The 22,140-nt window shown below is 40.9% G+C and overlaps 1 protein-coding gene across 1 annotated transcript in view; it reads right to left on the bottom strand.

Moving 5' to 3' along the window:
• The window catches only part of LOC133967663 (rho GTPase-activating protein 20-like), a 30,604-nt gene extending 16,617 nt beyond the window's left edge, over window positions 1-13,987 (bottom strand). The window contains exons 1-9 of the mRNA XM_062403253.1: window positions 13,716-13,987; window positions 10,727-10,812; window positions 3,362-3,538; window positions 2,207-2,356; window positions 1,878-1,919; window positions 1,529-1,613; window positions 1,333-1,410; window positions 951-1,017; window positions 302-505 (exon numbers count right to left, since the gene is read on the bottom strand). Of these exons, the coding sequence (XP_062259237.1) occupies window positions 302-505; window positions 951-1,017; window positions 1,333-1,410; window positions 1,529-1,613; window positions 1,878-1,919; window positions 2,207-2,356; window positions 3,362-3,538; window positions 10,727-10,812; window positions 13,716-13,823 (997 nt within the window). The 5' untranslated portion in view covers window positions 13,824-13,987. The remainder of the gene's footprint in view (window positions 1-301; window positions 506-950; window positions 1,018-1,332; window positions 1,411-1,528; window positions 1,614-1,877; window positions 1,920-2,206; window positions 2,357-3,361; window positions 3,539-10,726; window positions 10,813-13,715) is intronic.
• Between the last annotated feature and the right edge of the window lie 8,153 nt (window positions 13,988-22,140).

Here is a 22,140-nt window from a genome sequence, read left to right on the forward strand (position 1 = left end):
TTCTCAAGATATGTTCACAAGAATAACACAAGATGCCATGTTTCCTCAAAATTCCAGCGTCACTCATATGACAAACATATATTTTTATTTGTATTAATTTCAGACTGCTTTAAAGGCACCAGAATTAATCCACTGACAGTAAACTTAAACAAACACGCTGCAGATGTTCCTGCCTTTAAGTCACCCACATATAAACTGCAATTGATTGTGAAATATTCACGTTTTGTTCTGAGGAGTATTTCATGATGGTGTTGTAAAGTATCTCCATGAAAAGGTACTGGGACCTTCAATCCAGTCTCACCTAGAAGTTGAGCCTGTCCTGGGGCAACTTTGCTTGGTCTGAGGATGAACTGGCACTGGGTGTCAGGAGGGAGACACTGGTCCAGCAGCATCACCTCTGGACAGTCGGTGGGACTTGTTGGATCCCCCCCTCTTCCGCGTCCTCCGCCATTGCTCCCACCGTCCCGGATGTGGCTCATCTTGATGCTGAAGGGAAACTCATGGCCTGCGTGAGAGGTCAGGGTGCAGAGGTCAGAGGGTTTGGTATGTGCAGTCTGCGCATATTGCACGGAGCCGAGGGAATAATAAGCGTTGATGAATCAGCGATCCAAAATTAAGATGTTAGAATTTCGGTGTGAACTACAGAGCAAAGAATTATGGATAGAAAATGTCACAGAAGAATCACAGTGACAAATAATTCAATGAGACAATTTTTTTGTGCTTGTTTATCAGTTTATTTATATTCTCTGCTATAGTAACGACTAGTTCTCCAAAATTTCACTAGTCAAATAACACGGATGTTTTTGATTTAACTTTAAGGAACTTAGAGAGAATTCATTGATTACAAGCATGTTGTATGGAGAAAAGGGAAAAGACTCAAGGGAAAAGACTGTGGTTCTATAATAAGAGAGTTTTAAATAGTAATGTGCCTCAAAGACAGGTGGGCTTACCGATTAGAGGGTACGGAGGTTCGTCTTTACTGGAGCTCACCCACAACCGGTGGTCTTTAACGCAACCCTAGAAAAAGAAAAAGGGAATTGTGTTAAATAATCTGTTTTAAATAAAAGTTATGCTTCATCATGTCACTGCAGCTTCATCAGTGCACAATTTATGTTAATTTAAGTTTTTAAAATCCTTTTAAAATGATTTAGATACGGTGACATAAAAGAATGCAGATATAAAATCTAAAAACCTATACATTTTGTGAAAACATCTAAAAATCACATCGACTTTTATAGATTCCTAACACACGCACAATGCTTTTGTATCCGAGAGTTTATTGAGCCTTCCACAGTCACTGGATGATAACAAGTATATACAGTCTTTACTCACCGATATGCCAAACTGCTGCAGTGACATCCGGATGACATCAGTGGTGCTGTCGTTGTTGCTGACAGCAAGCGTCTTGGCCTGATGGGAACATTCCGGAAACATTAAATATACATCAAGTGCTTTGTGTGTTAATAAGTTACAAAATGAAATATGTTAATGTCTCTTACGCATTAAAGAGCAAAGAAGAGAAACTTACATAAGCACAATTTCCAATATCCTTTGCGAATATCTTGAGTGGAATGGTCTTAGGGTCGTCCATCTCTTTTCCCTCAATTATACGACTAAAAAAGCAAAACAAAATAAGAGGGTTGGTTTTAAAGTAAAAAGAGCATTTGAATATGCCATCATGTAAGATATCAACTTCTTCATCTTAGCTGTAGATCTGTATTAATGGTTTCATATCTCATAAATTTATCTCATAACATTCTGTTTTTCTATCTGTTCACACTGTTATTAAACTAAATGTCTTTGCTAAATCAGGATTAAATTACCAAAACAATCGAGCTTCAAAGAGAAAGTAGCTGGTGGTTTAACCGAGCATTTACCTTTTGATGAGTGCCAGCCACTTGTCCTTTTGCTCCTCAGAGCTGAAGAGGACGACAGAAAGAGATGAAGCATAATCAGAGTAAATCGTGTATAAAGCAGCTGTCTCTTTTTTCTCTCTTATGTTACTCTGGATGGGTAAAAATCACAGACCTGGCCCTAAGCTGTGCATTGCTATTAGTGGATTCCAGGTGTAAAACATTGTAATAAGATTGAATAAAGAAGAATTAATGTGTGTAATCCATTGTGGCAGGAACATATATATAAATAAAGTATTTGCATGTGAGCTGCACGTGTGTGCCTGTTTGTGTGTGTGTGGGTGTGTCTATACCTGAAGGTGGCCACACAGTTGTAGGTGGGCCAACCCATGACAAAGCTCCTCTCTGAGTTAGTGCTTCCTTCACACACCACCTCAATGCAGTTGGCCATCCACATCTCACACACCCGGACTTGGGCTTTCACTTTAAAATGAGTCGGAGACCTACAAAAAATGAAAGGAGATTCACAAGGAACGTACTTAGATCCTCTTATCTTCCAATATGACTTTGTTTTCTTCAAATAACAGCTTCCATAAACCACAAACATATGGCCATCCTTTAAAAACACTCAATATAGAAGCAAAATATTAAAAGTCAGAGGTTAAACACAGCCATGCTCACGACTTCTGTGATTATAGAGGGAAAAACTCACATGTGGAATCCACACACAGATGTATAGGCACAAACACACACACACAAAAATGAATGTCTTCTCCATCTCTCTCTGTCAAACACACACATGCCAACACACATTCCTCCAACTCACCCTGTGTTCAGCCACAATGTAATAAAACCAATTATAGCTTATGCTCTGTGCTGGAAGGGTCAACTCCGCCCACTGGCACATGACTACCAGGACAGACCACAGAGGTCCCGCTGTGTCTGCACTCGGGGTATGTGTGTACAGTAAGCACATAAGTGCACAGAGCAGAAGTCTGTTTCCGTCGCTACATGCCCATGTGTTTATATGTGTGCATTCGTGCATGTATGTGTGTGTTTGCTGACTTCAAAAACCCTGCTTTTCAAGTGACTATTTTTGAAAGTCTGTGTGTGCAGTCTGTGGGTGGGTAGCCCCATACTGTAGGCCCAAGTCAGGCCAGTGCAGCTTTGATCCAAGCCAGGCTTCATATGGATTTAATTGGCTGGGATATAATTATATAGTGGAGAAAAATGGGGCGGGCAGTAATGAAAGGAAGAGGGGAGAGAGGGAGGAAAAATGGAGGGAAAGATGTAGTCGCTCAAGACGTATCTCCATCTTCCACATATTATTGTTTGCAAAACTAAGCGCAGCAGATGAAATGTTGCCTCTTGGTTTCTAAAATTTGTCCCTCGTTTTATTCCTGTTGACGTCTCTCCGTCTCCATTTTCCAACTCACTCACACAGCCGCAAAAACATACACTCGTTTCTTCTCTCTGTCATTTCACAAGACACGCATAGGAGCACTTACTTGGCCTTGGCGACGAGTAGCGTGTCCGTGAAGAGAAAGAGATGCCTCTCCTGAGTCTGCAGGCCCGTCTTTAGCTGCGTTTGGGCGTGTCCCAGGAATAGGCGGCCTGGACACTCAGCCAGGAACGCCTGGACGAGGGGACACGACTCCGGGCTTACTGGCGTCAGGCAGCTTTCCCTGGGGCGAAAACAATCCAGAGTCAAACACATAACACAAAGAATAAAAAACTCTATTGATCCCCAAAGGAGGCATTTGTGGTTTGGAAGTGTTTGGAGGCATGTCTCTGATCAACAGGTTTCAAACCGCAGCTTTGGGCTCAAATTCTCTTCACTCCCCTTAACAGCCATTTAGCAAAGCACTCGCCCCTGAATGCATCAAAGCAGCTGACAGAAGAATGAAAGTGTAGGAATTGATTGTGAGAATATGAAATAACTCAGGAAGCTTGATTCACTCCAGTGTTTTTACAGTTGCTGCATTTGCACTAAGGGGCCTTCCCAACTCATCCAGCATATGGAAATAATGGCACATCAGCAAGGAGGTAGGTCACAAAACATAACGTGAATGTTGTGGTGAACATGGAGAAAAAACTGCTTGTGCAGTTGGGAAACAAAGTACTGTGAGACTGTAACACGCACCTCATTATTTACTGCATTTCTTTCACTGTTTCGCCACAGTCGCAACCATACACATAAATTAAGCGCTTTCAATTAAATAAATGTTGGACCCATGGTGCAATTGTTTGGCTACATATAATGTTGCATAAGCTGGTTGGACAAATGTTTTAGACATTATTTGCATGTGCACAAAGATGGCTCTATTAGTTCAAACAGATGGAAAAGGCAGAGATGGAACAGAGGCTCCTTCCAGCATCAACAGGTCTTCTACTATTATGTGTGTGGTAATAAGTGATTATGGTCTGCCATTCTATTTAGCAACTTTTCATCAAGATCCACAAATTATTCTCTGAGAAAACAGTGAAAAGTGCTCAAACTAATTCCTGAATTCAATGGGTTCTTCCCTGACCGAGTGTCCGTCCACCAGATTTCGTGACAATCTGTTTGATTGTTTTTGTGTAATCTTGCTTACCAACAAACAAACCATTGAACGAAAGGACAGGGGTGAAAACATAACCTCCTTGGCAGAGTTCATGAATCATTCATCCAAAAAATGTGTCTCATAGATCATCTATTCTGGCTCTTTGGTTCTAATTTGAAGCTTCTATCTTGCGTCTCTGCTGTCAATATGTGCCTCTGATGAACATATGTAAACTGTGGGGAATTTTGGAGGAAGAGGAAATCGTTTGAGAGCTCCATCCTTTCCTGTTTACGCTTCTCTAGCAGATAAAAGACGCAGATCTTTACTTACACACACTTTCTATCTCCGTCTCTGCCTCTCTGCCTATGCAAATGTTCACACACTCTCACGCATGTACACACCCACTTTTTAACATACATACACCGGAATCCTTCCAGCGGCAAGTGATTGGTCATATAATTATTAACAAAGAACAGACGACCAGGCTGGAGTGCATCCCTTCTTCGTCCGTCTTCGTATGTCATCCAAAAATAAATCCTAGGGCTGCTGAGTGAATTCAATTAAAAGCTATGAATGTAGCCAATTAAGCGTTGAGGCCCCGTGGGATATAAAGAGTGGGAAAATAAAGATGAAGGATGGGTTGAGAGAAATACATCCATTTTGTCTTTCTTTTATTTCTCGGGTCAACAATACTTTACTTTATCAAATAATGACATGACAACATGTTGCTTTAACAATGAAAAAATTGCCTGTCGAAAAACAATCAGCTATTGTTCCTGGAAAAGAGAAAAAACTCTTCACATGGTTTTACTGTGAAATTAGTTTTTACCCCCTTTGAAAACATGTACACAACCACCAGCCCACTACTCTAAATCAAGCCTTTCTTTATAACTGTATCAAAGACATGGAGGCTGCATCATGTAAATCTTAATTTTCAGTGTTGACTCTTGCAGCTTGAAGTAATTTAGGGACATGACTCTATTCTCTTCCCCCCTCTGCTCTTTCTCTAAATTTTGTCTCCAAAGACCTAATAAAGTTCAAAATGAGTTTTGTCCAGAGTCTTTGATATGTGACTACTTCCGCATCAAAGCTCAGCTCCTATTGAATTTCTCAACATGGCAGTGGCTGCTCTCTTGATGTCAGGCCACAGGACACCGCAGGACAGCAGGGGTGAGAGACCACATGCAAATGGGATGACGGGAGGATTTTTGGGGGAGTTCATTGGTGAAGTTGCTGCATGATTACAACCATTACAGAGCAAAAGTCGGAAAAACACATCCTTGTCTGTCCTTATCATCCAAGCAGGTCCGGGAAATGATCCGGTCGGAAGAGGCCACACACACACTCTCACACACACACAACCTTCTACACGCGGACAAACCCTGCTGTAAAGACCCTTTCACATCTCGCTGCCCAAAAATCTTCTGTATTCGCCGCACACCCCTCACTCCTGAATGTGAGATTGACAGCTGAGCCGGCCGCCCTTTGAGACTGATGGATGAGCGGCTAATGGCTCCATTGTGCAACATGTGATGTTGATAAATCGAGTGGTCGTCCCGCCCGCGCATACATGGCCACCTTTTGTCGAGGCACGGCTCTGTGCCGAGAACTGTTGACTTTTTTGAAACACAATGAGGGCCCGGTGTAGAAAAGACGCACACAGCACTGCATACTAATGTCCCCGCAAGAATATTTAAGTGGCATTAGGAAAGATTTGGATATAAAGGATGATGTTATCAGAGTAAATCACAAAGTAGGACGAGTCAAAATCATGAAAGAATTAGAAATGAACCCATTGGATTCACTCAGTTGTTAAATCATGGAGGCTAGGGGTGGGACAGATGAGAAAAGTTTCAGTCATGGACTAAGCATGATCCAACAGGTGTAAGTACGATACACCCTGAGGACAACAACTGGATAAACAGCTGTAACTTTCCCTTTCTTCTCTCTCTTATTCCCTTTGTACGTTTTCTTCTTCTCCAACATGTCTGTCATCCCACTTTTCTCTCAGTTCATGTCACGTCGTGTCGTTCTCACTTTCTTCTCCTGCATTGAGCACATTTTTCCTCTTCTTAAATTTAAGTTTCATCAATATTTTTAAGGATCATTACCTTAATAAACTTAATCTTTGACATATTATAATATATTATTATTTAACATATTACACCATTCAGTCGCTGGGCAACGTCAACTCCGCTTACAACCCTCTCCAACCCCCACCGAGTAGACAGTCTCCCTCAGGGCAGCCATGACACACACTTACATAACTCTGCACATCTGGTCATCTTTATCATTAACCCCACAAATGTTCCTGTGAGTGTTTGTGTGTGTGTTAATGTGAGTTTCTATATCTTCTGTATCATCAGCCTTTTTGCTACATATGAGGCCACAAACAGGTTTGAAGGAAGGAAGGAATTTGTGGAAGAGAACGTCAAATGGTATGTGTATGTGTGTGTGACAGTCTGTTTGAGTGGCATTTATTAAACATATTTGTGTGTGTGTGTGTTTAGACATGAGGATTGCATCACCGGTAGTTTGACCTCTTTATCCCAGACACAGGCTGTACAGACAAGCGGCAACAGCTCAGTTTGTATGTTAGTGAGAGACAGAGAGAGAGAGCAAGAGAGAGAGAGAGAGAGAGAGAGAGAGAGAGAGAGAGAGAGAGAGAGAGACTGTCTGTTAAAATGCAGATTAAAGGGGACGTCACTTTGCACAAACACACAAACGACACCAGCCTGTGAAAACAAAGATATGATGAAAGGATGCTAAGATACCTTTCGCTTAAAATATTACTAAGTTTTCTTCAAATAACTGGGTCCATACATTTCTGACATATAAGAGTCTGGTGATGACTTCCTACAGGTTCCACATATATCAAATGATCCAGTGTTAATATTTAAAATGCTGATTTGCTAGATAGAACGCACGGGCAGTTAATGAAGCAAAAAAATTCCCATCTCCATAAACATTATTTTTTTATTCAATGAGAAGCTCATCTTCTTGTTGTTTCATTAACCTCTTGACGTGATCTCGACACTAAATCAAATAAAAACAGGCCTCAAAATCAATTTACTTTCTGTCTGTTTCACCCTTCGTGTCTTTTGGGTTTCCCCTTGACTCAAATTGGCCTGAACCAACATAGGCTGGACCAAAGCGTTTCCGTATGCAAAGTGTAATGTCATCCCTGGCTGACACACAATGCCCTCTATATGGCCAGAAGAAATACACACAAGTACAGCGACACACACACAGAAACACACACACACACACACACAAACACACACACACACACACACACACACACACCCACATACAGACAGCGGATGAGATCAGAATAATGAAACTCTTCCCATTTTTCAGTCGGTAACGGCCATGTTATCCTGAGCAGATCTCACTATTAAAAGCAGGAAATAGCTTTTGTGTTGAAATGTGAGTGAGTGTGTGATCATGTCGTATTGTTCAAAGATCACCATAATTTGCTTATACTCCAGTTATACCCTGCACTGTGAGATGAGGTTATACAGGTTATACTTTTGGATGAGGCGCGACAGTATGTGTGTTTGTGTGCGTGTGTGTGTGTGTGTGTGTGTGTGTGTGTGTGTGTGTGTGTGCAGGTGATTTTAGTGTCTGAGCTGAAGGCCAAGGAGCCTTTCAGCTGATGTTTCTAATTAGTCTCACATTAAAACTAATTTAATTTCCAAGCCATTATTATAAGAACAAGAGAAAGAACCTGATTTTATGAAAAGATCTTTTGTTGTTAAGTAATTCTGTGCTCCAGACTAGGTCCTTAAACAAGTGTGAATGTAGCACAAAGAGCTGATGCTGTTTATTGAGGTTGGAAGAGAAGAAATGATAAAACCTTGTATTTCCCTGAGATGGTAAACACACTGCGTTCATATTCACAACTCAATGTGCCTTTGAATACAATTGATGTTCAAGCGTGCACACAGACATCCAGATACCACCTGGACAAACGGGATCCAACCACTGACCCTTTGATTAATGGCCAACCCGCTCTACCTTCTGAGCCACAGCAACACTAAATTAGCTAACATGACAACACAGGGCAACATGGTTAGTGATATTAATGACAATTAATCAAAAATAATCCTGTAAATCTCAATATCTGTTATATGTTGTTGTTTTTTTACAATGAAATCAATCGATCTAAGCACATCAGAACTTTGATTTGTTCTGTTAAATTAAATTTGTATATATCAGACCGAAAAATGTAAAATGTTAAAGATAAAACACTGTTAAAAGTGGTGGGAATCACAGGGTATCCATGATACAATACATGATTAAAGGGATTCTATGATATCGATTTTTAATTGCAATAGAATCATATAATACATTTCACGACACATGTGGAACTGACAAACACAAAATGAGTGCAAGAGTTGTGAGTGAGATATTACTGAACTAAAGTTACTTATGAGGAACAGTGCTCATGTGGTAGATGTGAAAGAACCCCATGTGGAATTGTGGCTGGCTGAGATCATCTCAAAGACACAAAACAGATTCGGATATAAGAGGAAAATCCTCCTTTAATTTGTGATCATACAAAGTTCTCAGAAAAACAAATACCTGCTCAGTTACACTTAGGATGACAAACACAGGGTATAGGTCTTTCCTTCTTTTGTAATAACCACCTGAGCCAAGGAGTTGTATTTGGATAAAGAGAACAGTGGTGTTGCTGTACTGTGAAACCCACTGCCAAGTATTTCTGGCACAACTGGTGTACCAATAAAAACTGTATTAATAGCACTTGTTATACCACAGCTACCAAAGCATGAAAAGCTGTCAAAAAAAATTCATAACAAATGAAGGAAACCAAGACAATCCAGTAACTTAATCAATCATCATGAAAACATGGAAATAACTAATATCACCTGCACAATAATCACAGTGGTGATCTTTCACCCTTACCTACTGTGAGTCACCTGACGACCACCACACACACACACACACACACACACACTCATCCGGACATTAATGAACACCTCACACGACATGAGAGGTGTTGACCCCAGATGACCCCAAGCGGCCCGTACACCTCCTGATGAGATGTCAAAGGTCAAAGGTGACAGCTGAGAGTGTCAAGCCCTGGCTCCATACCTCCTGACTTGTAAAACCTGCACACACACACACACACACACTGGGTAGACTTGGACAGATTAAGAGACTCTGTCAGTCAGTGTCTTTTTTGTCTTTCACTCAATAGCTTGTCTGTCTCTCCCTCCCTCTGTGCTTGCAAGCAGAATATGAGTTTTCCTAACCTTCTTCACCCCCCCCCCCCCCACACACACAAATACTCACACACATACTCACAGAAACACACATACACACACGCACATGCCCCAAGAGCGCTGACCCATTTAAAAGTGTGAAGAGTTTCCCTCAGCACTGGTCTAATGGTCCCGTTTCACAGTTCAGCGGCCAACCTGACCTCCCTGTGCCGTCACTAAAACTGCCACTAGCATGCACACACATCATAAACACACCAGACAGACACTTGCTCACTTGAGAAAATATGGTGGCATATAAACTTTGATTTGAAAGTCTAAATGGGTTTAGAGCAGAAATTTGAAGTTTGAAACACACGTCAAACCATTTATTTCTCTGTAACAAGAAGGTTTTTAATGAAATTGGAAAAGTCCAAGAAATTCCCCCAAAAAAGTGCACAAGCAAAGAGTTAAATTAAAAAGAGTGAAGTTCCTGGTAATGCATGCTTCCCCTGAGAGGTTTTTAATGGCTTATTTCCGACCCTGTTAAAAGGAAGAGGAAAGGATTTGTTTGATAGTGGGCAAAGGTGATGAAAATCCTGATAGCTCTGAGAGAGGTAAGCATTTAAACCCGGCTCTAAGCCATGAAGGAGTCAGGAAGGCCAGCGTTCAAAGCAGAGTGGTAAATAATCTCAATCTTCATATCATCTAATCATGAAAGTTCAAAAACTTCTTCCCACTTCCTTCATTCAGGTTTTCTACTCAAAATGTCTCTCCTTTAAACCCTTAAACCCTAAATCCAGAATGTTTCAGGAAAATTTCCTGTTCTGTGCTTGTCTGATAACCGCTAATAAAACTGTTAACCTTAATCAGAGGAATCACAATTTATACAGAACGAGTACCAATAAACAGTTTTTCAAATTGCAGTTTTCTCCTGAGAGAAGTCATCGCTCCATTGACAAACTACAGGCCAACAATGATGTCAGAGCTCCAGTTAGTGCGTGTGTGCGTGTGCGTCTGTGCATGTGCGTCTGTGTGTGTGTGAGCGTGTGTGTGTGCATGTCTGTTTGTGTGTGTGTGTGTGTGTGTGTGTGTGAGCTCATACCTGGACGTGCTTCTCGATCTGGTAAGTGCTTTGCTGATTACCAGCGAAGGAGCCGACTGTCGTCTTTGGGCCAAGGTCTTCATCTTCTATGCAGTCAGAGACAGAGGGGGGAGATTCAATGCAAGCACCCACTGAACGTGATGGTTAGCGCCATTTGTGCACCCCATGATAAAATTATATTCTGCATGGTGGTTATTGAGAAGGAGGCCAAATGGAAACGTAGATCACACAGCCAGCACGGCTTAAAGCTTGCAGGAAATACAGGCAGACAGGGAAATGAAAAATAACCCATTGCGTGTGTGTGTGAGTGTCTGTTTGTCTAAGGAGTTTGCTAAAGAAAAAGAGAAGTGACAGCAGTAAAGAGGAAAAAGAAGAAGTGAGTAAAAGATGGATCAGAAAAGTGGGTGAAGGACAGGGGGGGGAGAGTGAAGCAAACGAACACGTCATCTCACAGTGTTGCACAATGTTTACGATCCCTCGTATATTCTCCCTGTAACATGATGAATTACGTGCAGCCTCAAGTATGACAGTCATCTTCATGGCAACCACAGCCATTCCACTTAAGGCTGATCTATTTACAACATTCCAAAAGCATCTGAGACATAAACACCCCAAAAAGTATATGGTATGGAAACAGTTTGAAATTCTACTAGTACGGATATGGAAAAAGTCTCATTGTGTGGAGACTCATTGGAGTAACATTCCCCTTCAATACAAATGTTATAAAGGCCAAAGTCACCACACCAAATGAGGAGGAAGAGGTCATGTTTGAGGTTGGTTTTAGGACTTCATTACTTACATGTAAGAAACTGTCTCAGCTGATTCTGCAGAGTCACATTTACCACAGGCTTTTTTGCCATTCACCCATATTTATGCAGTGCATCTATGTGAAGGGGCAATTTGGGCTTCAGTATACTGGCCAAACACTTTGACATGAACAAAGGTAAAGAATCGAACCCCGACCATCTTCCGAGGATGACCGCTCTAACTTTTGAGCCACAGTCGCCCCATTCTTCCCATTCTACCAATTCTATGGGGTATGGGGTATTCTGACCTTAGTTGCATAATGTGGACATGTTTATATTTTAATCGGATTATAACATCACGCTCTGCAACTGCCTGACGTCAACATTAGGCTATGCCTTGTAACATGTCAACAGGAATATGAATGGAATATTCTACAAGCAACTAAATGGATATAAGATATTGCGATTAAGGTCAATAGTCAGTAAGTCAGATCATTGCTGTACATGTAAGTTCTGAATTCTCAGGGTAAAGGGACTGCACATAAATCAAGGAGTAATCATGAACTGTGATCACTAACTCAAAGAAAACAACAATGTTTTCATATCAGTTCACAACACAGAGATAGCACATGTAGCTTTCATACATGTCAAGAAGCCTCAACATCTGGACAGAAACATGTGAAGAAAAACAACATCCTAGCCCAGGGAGGCATTTGGCAACTTCATACTTTACGTGACGATGAAGCGTGGCTCCAGTTTCTCTGGAAGTGGCCCGCTGACAGCCCTTTATTCACAACTTCCCAAAGCTGAGCCGAGCGCAGAAACTTTCCAAACCACGGCCGAGTGCAGCGGGCCGGGGAAGTGGTGAAATACTTGGGAAAACATTAAGTCTCCTCATATAAAAACGAGGCCATGCACATCCTGTGTTGGAGGTGAAGAAATCAGACAATAACACAGGAACGGTCCTTGAAGCTACTGACTGTAGCTGTTGTAAAGGAACTATAAACCGTCACTCTTTGGTTTGGATAACCTGAAGCAAAACTGGTAAAGTTATTACATCATTAAAACCCAAAACAGGGACATAAAGTCTAAATATCTATATATAATTTGACATATAAACTAATGGCGAGACAATGAGCATTATTTCAAGGAACAAAGGTCAGCTTTGATATTAAGAATATTAATATACATGTTTAAATAAGACTCCAAATTTGGACAATGGCTGACTTGGTATTTTATTTATATTTTTCTTGTAGCATTTTAGCAGATATGAGTTCTACATATCCTTCTTAGATGCTGCAGAAAAAATACTCTTTAACATTTATTTGAACATGCACTGGAGGGGGGCGCTGTTTACTACAAATTCACACATCAGCTTTTCAATCAGAGCCAGTGACCAAAAACTGGTGGGGTAACTAGAGTAACTAACTGCAGCTTAGTTAAACCACAGTCAGAGCTGCTGATTCATACGTTAAAACGAGGAGTTTAATTCTGTTGTTTAAAGAGGAGCCTAACTTTGGAGAGGCCAGAAATGCTGATCATTCCAATGATTATCTGATTGACAAATCCTCACCATCAGCTCGCTATCCTGATCTGCTGTTTGATTTCTCTTCAGCTCAGCGAGATACACATTTATTTTAGATAACAATGACTAACAAGAGACAATCCAGTGGATATGATTGTTTCTCTTGATTAAAAAAGGGGGTTCAATGTCAGAACAGTTTGATATCACTATAAATATCACAATGTAGATGGATTTTACGCATTTAAATCAAAACCGAAATCAAAATCACCAAATTAATGAAAGGTGCTTAATCGTGGTTTAAATGTATATTTGAAACTAATCTGATGAGTCTTTTAATTAAAACAGCTATGATCACGAACAACTTAATCATTATCCAGTCAAAAAAACTGACCTGGCGTGAAGCAGAACCAACAACTGCAGATTTCCAAGACCAGTGAGAAAAAGGGAACTTCAGTAGTCCAGCATTAAAATATGGAAATAAGTAATTAACAACTCAGAAATTTTTCACGGAAATCCCTCATAGTCAGTCTTAAACTCACTTTTAAAAACAGACACTCTATTGTGAGGGTACTGTAATGGTTCTGGTATCGTAAAAACAAAGTGTCAGATTTGAATCTAATAATTTATCTCTATTGAAAGCGCCTTGAGTCTCTGCGCGTAAATACGCACAGGACGCACTGTGTCCACTGCTCCATCAGCAGAGAAGCGCCGCTGTTACCTTTTTGTTTTCAGTGGGCGCCTTGCACTCTCCGGTCAGAGAGTCGGACCTGTTCTGTCCCATGGTCCCCTGCTGCGGTGACATGGTTTCCATCAAGGCTGTACACATCCACGGAGCCGAGCGCACCGACGGTATATTCCCATGATACGAGCGTAAATAAGTCCAACGTTTATCCGGTGAAGAGCAGAGAGCGAGTCCGACGAGAGCTCATGATGCCGGGGAGCAAGATGATGAACCTCCGAGAGATGAACCTCCACAGAGTGTGCGCGTGTGTGTCTGTGTGTGAGCCCGGTTTGAGCGCAGTTCGTTCTTAGACTGAGGTTGTAAAGTCAGAGGAAGTGAATCAGCCGACCACTGCTCTACCTTGTCAAAATAAAACAGGCAAGAATGAAAACCCACCCAGTATAAAACATTGTAATTTGATGCTCTTGATCACCAAACTGTGCCTTGTTTTTATATTTTGATAAATGTACATATGCCAATAAAGATAAATACAATCTGAAAAAGGCAGATGCTAGTTACCTCCGCCGAGGGAGCTATGTTTTCACCACTTTCCATTTGTATTATGGTTGGTTGGTTTGTTTGCAAGTGTGATTATGGAAAAAACAATGGAACAGCTTTCTAAAAAACTTTGAGAAATTATGCATTATGGGTCAGGGAAGCACACCATTTTTTTTAGCACTGGCTGTTTTTGGCTATATCTTATAAATAGTTCATTTGAGTGTAAATGAGCATCTGGTTGCAATAGAATAAGTTCTATTATACATTGCAGGAATAAGGTATTCGTCCTGCAAATGTGCTATAATAGGTTCACAACAGGACATTAAAGATAGACAGGTAATAAATATCCCCATGATTGAATAAAGAACTAAGATACAAGGAGCCTGACAGATCATGGAAAGAGAAACATCCAGACAGATTCATTATGTGAATTATTTCTTAATGTGGGTGTTCCAAAAATTAAAACGAAAAGAAAAAAAACAAGGAAATTATATATATAATTATATTAAAATCTAGCTGAGTAATGTGCTTCTTTTTTATTATTCTCTTTTGTGCACTTCCACTTTATAAATCGCCTTTGAGTTTGTCATTTTTGTGTGTTTTCAAATCTTAAGTTGCAATGTGAAAAAAAAAGGCTTAATGAAGGATTTTTTTCTTTTTAATTTCATGTTATTGTGTGAATGGGTATTCTTCGTTAGTTTATTTGTGCTTTTATTTTGAAAACAGAACTTCCTTTTCCTTATTGCCTAACAAATATGAACGCTTGCTCTGGTTTAACTCTTGATCCTGACTGTGTTTTCCTACAAGTGTGTGTGTGTGTTTTCATTTGAAGCACCCATCATGTTTTCTGCTTGTCTGGCAGTCAGCACCACAGAGAGCCAACTGTTCTCGTACGACAGGAAAGCAGTTTCCACAGGGTCCAGGTGTAAGAATGTTCTGCCACGCAAGAATAACATGAGTGATGAGGTGGAATGTCAGAGCAGACAGCCACAGCGGGACACGTTTGACACATTTGCCTTTTCACTGTGGCTACAGTGCACCTCACTCTAGGTTACTTTCCCCGAGCGGCTGGAGGTGTTTACTATCAAAGGACTGAAGGTGATCAGAGCGCACACACCCCTGTTAAAGCTGAATGGATTTGTTTGGTTTTAAGTAATATAGAGAAACCTGTACGTATCAGTAACCGTGAAAGGAGGCATTTTATTGGCCTTCTTTTATTTGGTTTGATCCTTTTAATTTGTGTTATTACTTCGAAAATGTTTACTTGCTCTAATGTTGCTATATGTGAACCTGTAGGGACACGGACAAACATTTAGAAAAAAATATTTGCATTATTTTTTGATCTTCTGTCACGCTGGCTGAGCTTTTTACTTGATTTGTTACACTGCCCGGGTCTTTTATCAGGGAAACATCGGCCTTGAGTAGGGTTTGGACACAAATAACAGAATACCTGTCATGTTCAGAGTGGATTTGATTAGTTTTCTCTTCGGCTCGGACGTAAAACTGGAGCTTGAGCCACACTCCGATGTGTCTGACAGCTAAAAACACGTAAAACAGTGACAGAATTGTTTCGCACGGCAGATCTTTGTAGACCATTGTGTTGTCTGCACAAATACAAAGGTATGCATCAATTGTTCTGTCCTATCTGTCCAATGAAAAGTGGCCTGCATGCGATGATTAGAACATTGATAGTGTTCCCCTTTGATCATGTCGCAAGACGCATGAAACCACAGCCGGTCAAACACCGCCGGCTTCTGTCTGTAGGTCTCTCGATGAGCAGGAAACCACATTCCTTCCCTCTGCAGCTAAATCATCCTTTCATCAAGGGCCCAGTTTGGTCAAGTCACATTTGTTTTTGAACTTAAAACAAATAGTGTTTTTAACCTTCTCTAGTTTTAGGGGTGAAATGACGGCTTTAGTTTGCTGCTGTTTTCAGGAGTCGTCTGGATTGAAAGGAAAAAATATAAATCAAGGGTGTGTCAGAAATGTGGTTGGAAACGCCGCGGGTCGACCACGACTGTCACTGTACTGCACTGTTTTGTTTCTGCAGCCTCAGTGTTCCACTCTGTCACCGGGCTGCGACAATAAAAAATAAAAAGCGTGTTTGGGTTTATTATTGCTTGTAACTTCCAGTATCCATGGCAGAAAACAACACTTTTCTCTGTGATAACTTTAAAGCACTCTTAAACCCACCTCGCCATCTGAAACTCCAGGATTCCCCTCACGCCTGAGCCGACTGACTGCAGGTCGGGGGAGACATAGGAATCCTAATCTGCACTATACTGATATTCTCTTCTCCGAAGGAAAGACAGAGAATCCATATGTGTCCTTGCAAATATCATCTGACATTTTCTTTGAAGTGTGGCTGAGAGGGAATTTCTCCGTCATGCCCGGGGAGTCAGGCTATTGAAAACCTGAAGCCGAGGAGAGTATTGACTTGGACGGCAAACAGTCGATCCCAGAGAAAGAGAAAATGAGCTGGAAGGAGTCCAGAGCTCTGACGGGAGGCTTTATTCTCGTCTGTGCAGGGTTCAGGTGTTGGGTTTGCACTTTGCATTGAAACACATGCACAAATGCAGCTTCACATACAAAACGTAGCTGAATTTGCATTTAAGGAGAGCACTTCTACCTATTCTGAAAACAAACACGCGTGATAAGGAGGTTTAGCGGGGGATGGATGGATAGACGGATCCAGGGGATTGATGTGTGACAGATGACAGAAATGTTTCAGGCAGACAGGGAGTCGCTGTGACCCAAAAACAGCATCCGCTTCCCTGGAAGAGACCCCTCCACCACCGCAGCCAACGCCACCGCCGCTGCTTTAAGAAGCCAGACTTCCACGTCAACTGCCAAAAATAAAGACCCACTGTTTCCCTTTTTTCCTGAACAGCATCATTCAGAGCGTTCTGGGCGACAAACGTTTGAGGTATGGCCGAACAAATTGTGGAAAACAAAATAATGTGTGGGTGGGAAATATGTTGTGGGCCTTTCTGTAGTTTCTGGTCATTCTGAGTGTTTCTTTTAGAAAGCACTATACAGATTTAAAACATTTGAAAAACGCTGATAATACAGGTCTATCTGTTTATACATCAATCCTTTATCTCTACGACTTTAGTCAAATCTGTGTTTATCTCCAAAAAAAAACATTACACAAAAGCAATTTTCGTTTTTTGAGAATAACGTTGCATTCAAAAGGAGCGCCGCTAAAACAATTCCCTGAATGTGTTCTCATGGTGTGTTTACTCCTCAGGGATTTACGATGCAGACTTAAAGCCTCTGAGGCAAAACACCAGGGTTAGTTACAGAGAACGAGAAGGCGGAAATTTCGGCATCACTCTCCCTTCACAGTCAGCGCGTCTCTGTGTCTTTGGGTTTGTCTAAACATTGCGGCTCGGGGAGGCCATGCACGATCAAGGGCCGCGGAGACATGTGGGGGGAGACAGACGGTGGAGGCCTGGGAGAACCAGACTGAGACAAAGCCTGTGGTGAGAGGGAGTGACTCAGGTGGAGGAGAGGGAGGAAAAGCATTTAAAGAAACATTGTGGAGAAACGGAAAATGGAAATTGTGGGCTCGCTTGCCGCCGGCTCGAACAGACCTGACACGAGTGGTTCGACATGATCAAGTCAGGTTTTAAGCTCTAAAAACAGCTGCGTTTTCATCCCATCAAGGAAAATGTATACGATAGATAATGTCCTGAAGGTTGCGGATCAAAGTTTCATTTCTCTTTGATTGATTTTGAGTGATTCTCACTACGAAATTACAACTGTTGCTTGTTGATTACAGTCCTACGACTTAAAAGCAGCTGATGTACTGGTCAGTTTGTGTCAGCTGTCATCGAGTCAGCTTCTCAAAATGTAATCCCTTATTTTCAGTTTCCATAAATAACTTACTCATCTGTATTTTCTTGGTGTTGCTTGAAAGAGGAGCTGAACGTGTGTCCGACCAAATACTGATATATGAGATTTCTTTACGTGATGTCCTGAACCCAACCCATCTCAGAGGGACAGCCGATCACTCAGTCGGTCAGACGGAGAGACACTAAGACAGAAATCAGAAACAGACGGTCTAAGTCTGGCTGTTACATCTGCTATCTCGTCACACACAGACACACAGACACACACACACACACACACATACACACAGACCCCCCCCCCTCCTTCCAGACCCTCTAACCCTGTTAATCTGATTACCTCAGTCTCCCCACAGAGTTAAAGATGCTATTGACACACTGCAGCGTGCACATTTGCTGTTTTTGTTATTGTGACTCTATCATCCTGATGTCACAGCGTCACAGTTTGTTTCTGTAAGATGCACCGTTCCCTTTCCTCCAACCTCTGGTGAAGCAGTGGTTTGTGAAGTAGGAAAAATATACAAAAGGTTTGAAATACAAATCTTCCAAAGGTTCACATCACAGTAACAGTATTTAAGTACATAAATAACGGCTGTTAATATACACTGTATATAGCTATTGGTACATGCTCTCATGTTTTTTTTAACCTTTGTGCCATTTGGCCCCTCTAGCGCCTCATATATTCACACGGAAAATTTGATTTTAAAACATTTGTCATAAGAAGATGCTGGATTGGGTGGTGCAGTGGGTGACACCGTCACCTCAATTCAAGGGGGCTCTTGTTTGGAGTCCCAATTTGACCCTGTTTCAAAATGGGCTTTGTACTCTGGCTTCCTCCCTCAGTGGAGACGCTAAAATGACCATGAGTGACAGTGAATTGTTTTCTCCGTTTATATGTTGGCCCTCAGATACTTAATGTCGCTTGTTACAAGTGGTAAATATAATGGTCCATTTTTGAAAGACTTGAGGAAAGTGTTTGTAGGTTTTTTTAATTTGAAAGAATGGTCAACTGTTGGTCGCCATAGTCCCCACTGTTGATAAGGTAGGAATGTGTGTGTGAGTGTGTGAGAGACAGAAGTCATGTGGAGGATGCAGCAGGACAGGTTAAGTCGTGACCTCGGGGCTGATACACAACTGTTTTAGTTTCAGTCGAGAGGTCGTGCTGGTGTCAGCAGCAGGTTCGACCGAACAGCGTTTCTGTGTGAGAGCCGCAGGGGTCCGTCCGCGGTGAGAGTCCAGGTTGTTAGCACAGGACTTTGATTCCCAGAGCAAAAAGAGTGACTGAGCTTTGAAAGTGGATACGGGGAAATAGTTTAATCTGTCCTGTGTCTCTGAGAGAAAGTGTTGGACTCTCTCAATGTATTTGTTGTATTTTTATCACTTTCTTTAACATCTTTCACTCACTCACACATTTTATGAAATTGTTTGTGTTTATATATGTAACCTGTTCTTGTTTCATATATGTTCATCTCATATATCTGGTCACGATACATATTTGTCGTGCTAGTTTGATTTTAAATTTTGAAGCACATAAGTCACATGTAAACAAACATTACTTGACTGTTTTCTCCTGCCACTACATTCCCCCAAAAGCCAAATGTGAGGAAAAGGTTTAATTGGGTTCTTTTCTCTCTTCTTAAAGCAAGTAATTCAAGGAATGTACATGAATGAGATCTCTAACATCTTAACTGATGTTATCTGTCATGTTGGAGGAAATCCATTATTCAAAATTAATGTTTTTCCTTTAAACCAATGCATAAAGTAGTATTGTTCTTATAAAGTGAGATAACTAATGCATTGAACATGCTTTACAACCACTTTATAACTATATGGTGTTTGCTGGATATTTTAATCGTAGATATTTATAAAATGACACAAAAACTTTAAAAATCTCCCTGAATCTCATCTGACCTTTTGCAAAAATATATTAGTCAATTTGATATCAATTAGGTCTTAGCTCTTCTGCAGGTATTTACTGGAGTTACAGGTCTTCAGTCCTCACACATCCAAACAACTACTCCTTCTAATTTATCATTTCCACAAACAGGAATGAGTCAGTTCTGACCTCCATAAACCTCAACCCAACAGTTTAACAGATCTCTGCAGTGATGCAGTTGTCAATAAGCAACGCCAAAATTAAGAGAGTGCAACAGGCTTCAGATTTGGTTCAAAAACATCTCATGCTGTGGATTTTCTCTCTTAAATGATACACGTAGAAACTTTTGCTGCCTCAGAATTATTGATGTAATCACAGTGGCTCATGAGGATCTGCCAGGAAATGGTGTTTGGCTCAGATTCTGACTGATGTTTGGATACTTCTTCATCCAAACCACAATAAGTCATGCCAGCAACAAAAAGTTTATTCTAGGTATCTTCAGGTAACACTGGAGTTAAAAAAAAGATAAGAATATTCAGAGGTTACCTTTAAAACTTCTTAGCATAAACAGCACAGACGCAAACAAAAACTGTTTATCTTAGCACAAATGACTCACTGAAAAGAACATGATCAAAGGAGAGTCAGTGAATTTAAATAATCCTATTTGCATAGACAAAGCTGTCCGGTTTCTTAGCACGAGACTGAGCTGTCACTGAGTGCTCAAGGTTTCTGAAACAGTTTGACCTTTGTGTAGTAGATCATTTATCTGGATTTAGTTAGAGACGAAGTGCAGCAGCTCGTTCGTGCATCTTATTGTTTCCTGACGTCTACCTAAAAGCTTTGAAGGATGATGAATGGGCTGCAGATGAAATGATCAATTCTGTCAGACAAAGGTGAGTGAGGAGTTTTGTGGTTTCAGCCTTTAACGTATATATGAGAATTAACTTTTCTTGGATTTAACTCTGACTTAAACAAAATAACCTATTTGGAGATTTCGCTGCATAAATTAGAGTTATGCTATGTAAATTTCCACATTTAAATCAAATAGAGATTTTTTTTTTTATTCACTATTATATATTTCGTTCAGTTATGCACAGACATGATCTAAGGTGTTCTGAGCAATTTGCAAAACTAAGAGAAATCTGTAATATTTTAATTAATGTAACAAAGTTTCATTCGACATCATATATCCCCTCTACACATCAGAAAATATTTAAAGAGTGAAGGATTTCAGTCATAAGTTATCAGAGAAACGTTCAGCCGCAGCTCGGCTGACAGCCCCTGCAGGAAGTCTGCCAAACTGCACCAGTAAAACTCAGACGTAGGAGGAGACCCCTGCAGATAATTGGGCTCCTCTTAATCACCTCCTAAAGGATTAACACTGAGGGAATCCTACAGGGGACAAGCTGTAAAACAACAACTCCCATGATGCCAGGCTACTTCACAACGTCACCAAACTCCGTCTTCTGTTATTGTTTAGATTGAAACACTCTCAGCATTAGGAAATTGCATATTGCGTGTTCAAGTATTTTTTCCAAACAAACTCAGCCCCTTCCCCTTGCTAACAGCCAGCCAAGGTTATCATGTCACCAACCAGATGAGGCCATTTGATACATGTTCACATTCAGTCCATCAGCTAAATCCTCTGAGGGGCTTTAAACCCCTGACCTCATCAGACCTGGCAGCGACAATCGGACAGTTTGACAAGGTGAAGCAAAGAATTACCATGGTTAGAAAACAGTGTTCAGGATCATAGCTTTTTCACTGATGCCTTTGATGTGATGTCCCTGATTTCTGTGGCGTTGCTGATACTTGCAATGCTACAATTAGAAACATTTCCCCATTTCGCCATGCTGGCTGTTGCTGCTCACATTTCACGAAGATTTTCCGGTTTGGGGTTTAACGTACAGTGTCAATATTCACCGAACTTTTAATAAACAGGTGAACAATTGTTTTTGCAGCAGCGGTGATGTCAAATCAGGGTTCTGTGGACCAAGTCCTGCAGCATTTCTACAAATCACTTCTACAGTTTCAGAAATATCTCTTTGATTGATTGATTGATACTTTTACCATGCTTATTGTGCCTAAGCAGACAAAACCATTGAGAAAAAAAATCACAAAAAAAGAAAGAAAGCTGCAACAAGTGTTACCACAGGCCAAGCAAACAGGCCATTGCAGAAATCTGAAATTCACTCAA

The sequence above is a fragment of the Platichthys flesus genome, chromosome 13, assembly GCF_949316205.1.
Source record: "Platichthys flesus chromosome 13, fPlaFle2.1, whole genome shotgun sequence".
NCBI classification, from domain to species: Eukaryota; Metazoa; Chordata; class Actinopteri; order Pleuronectiformes; family Pleuronectidae; genus Platichthys; species Platichthys flesus.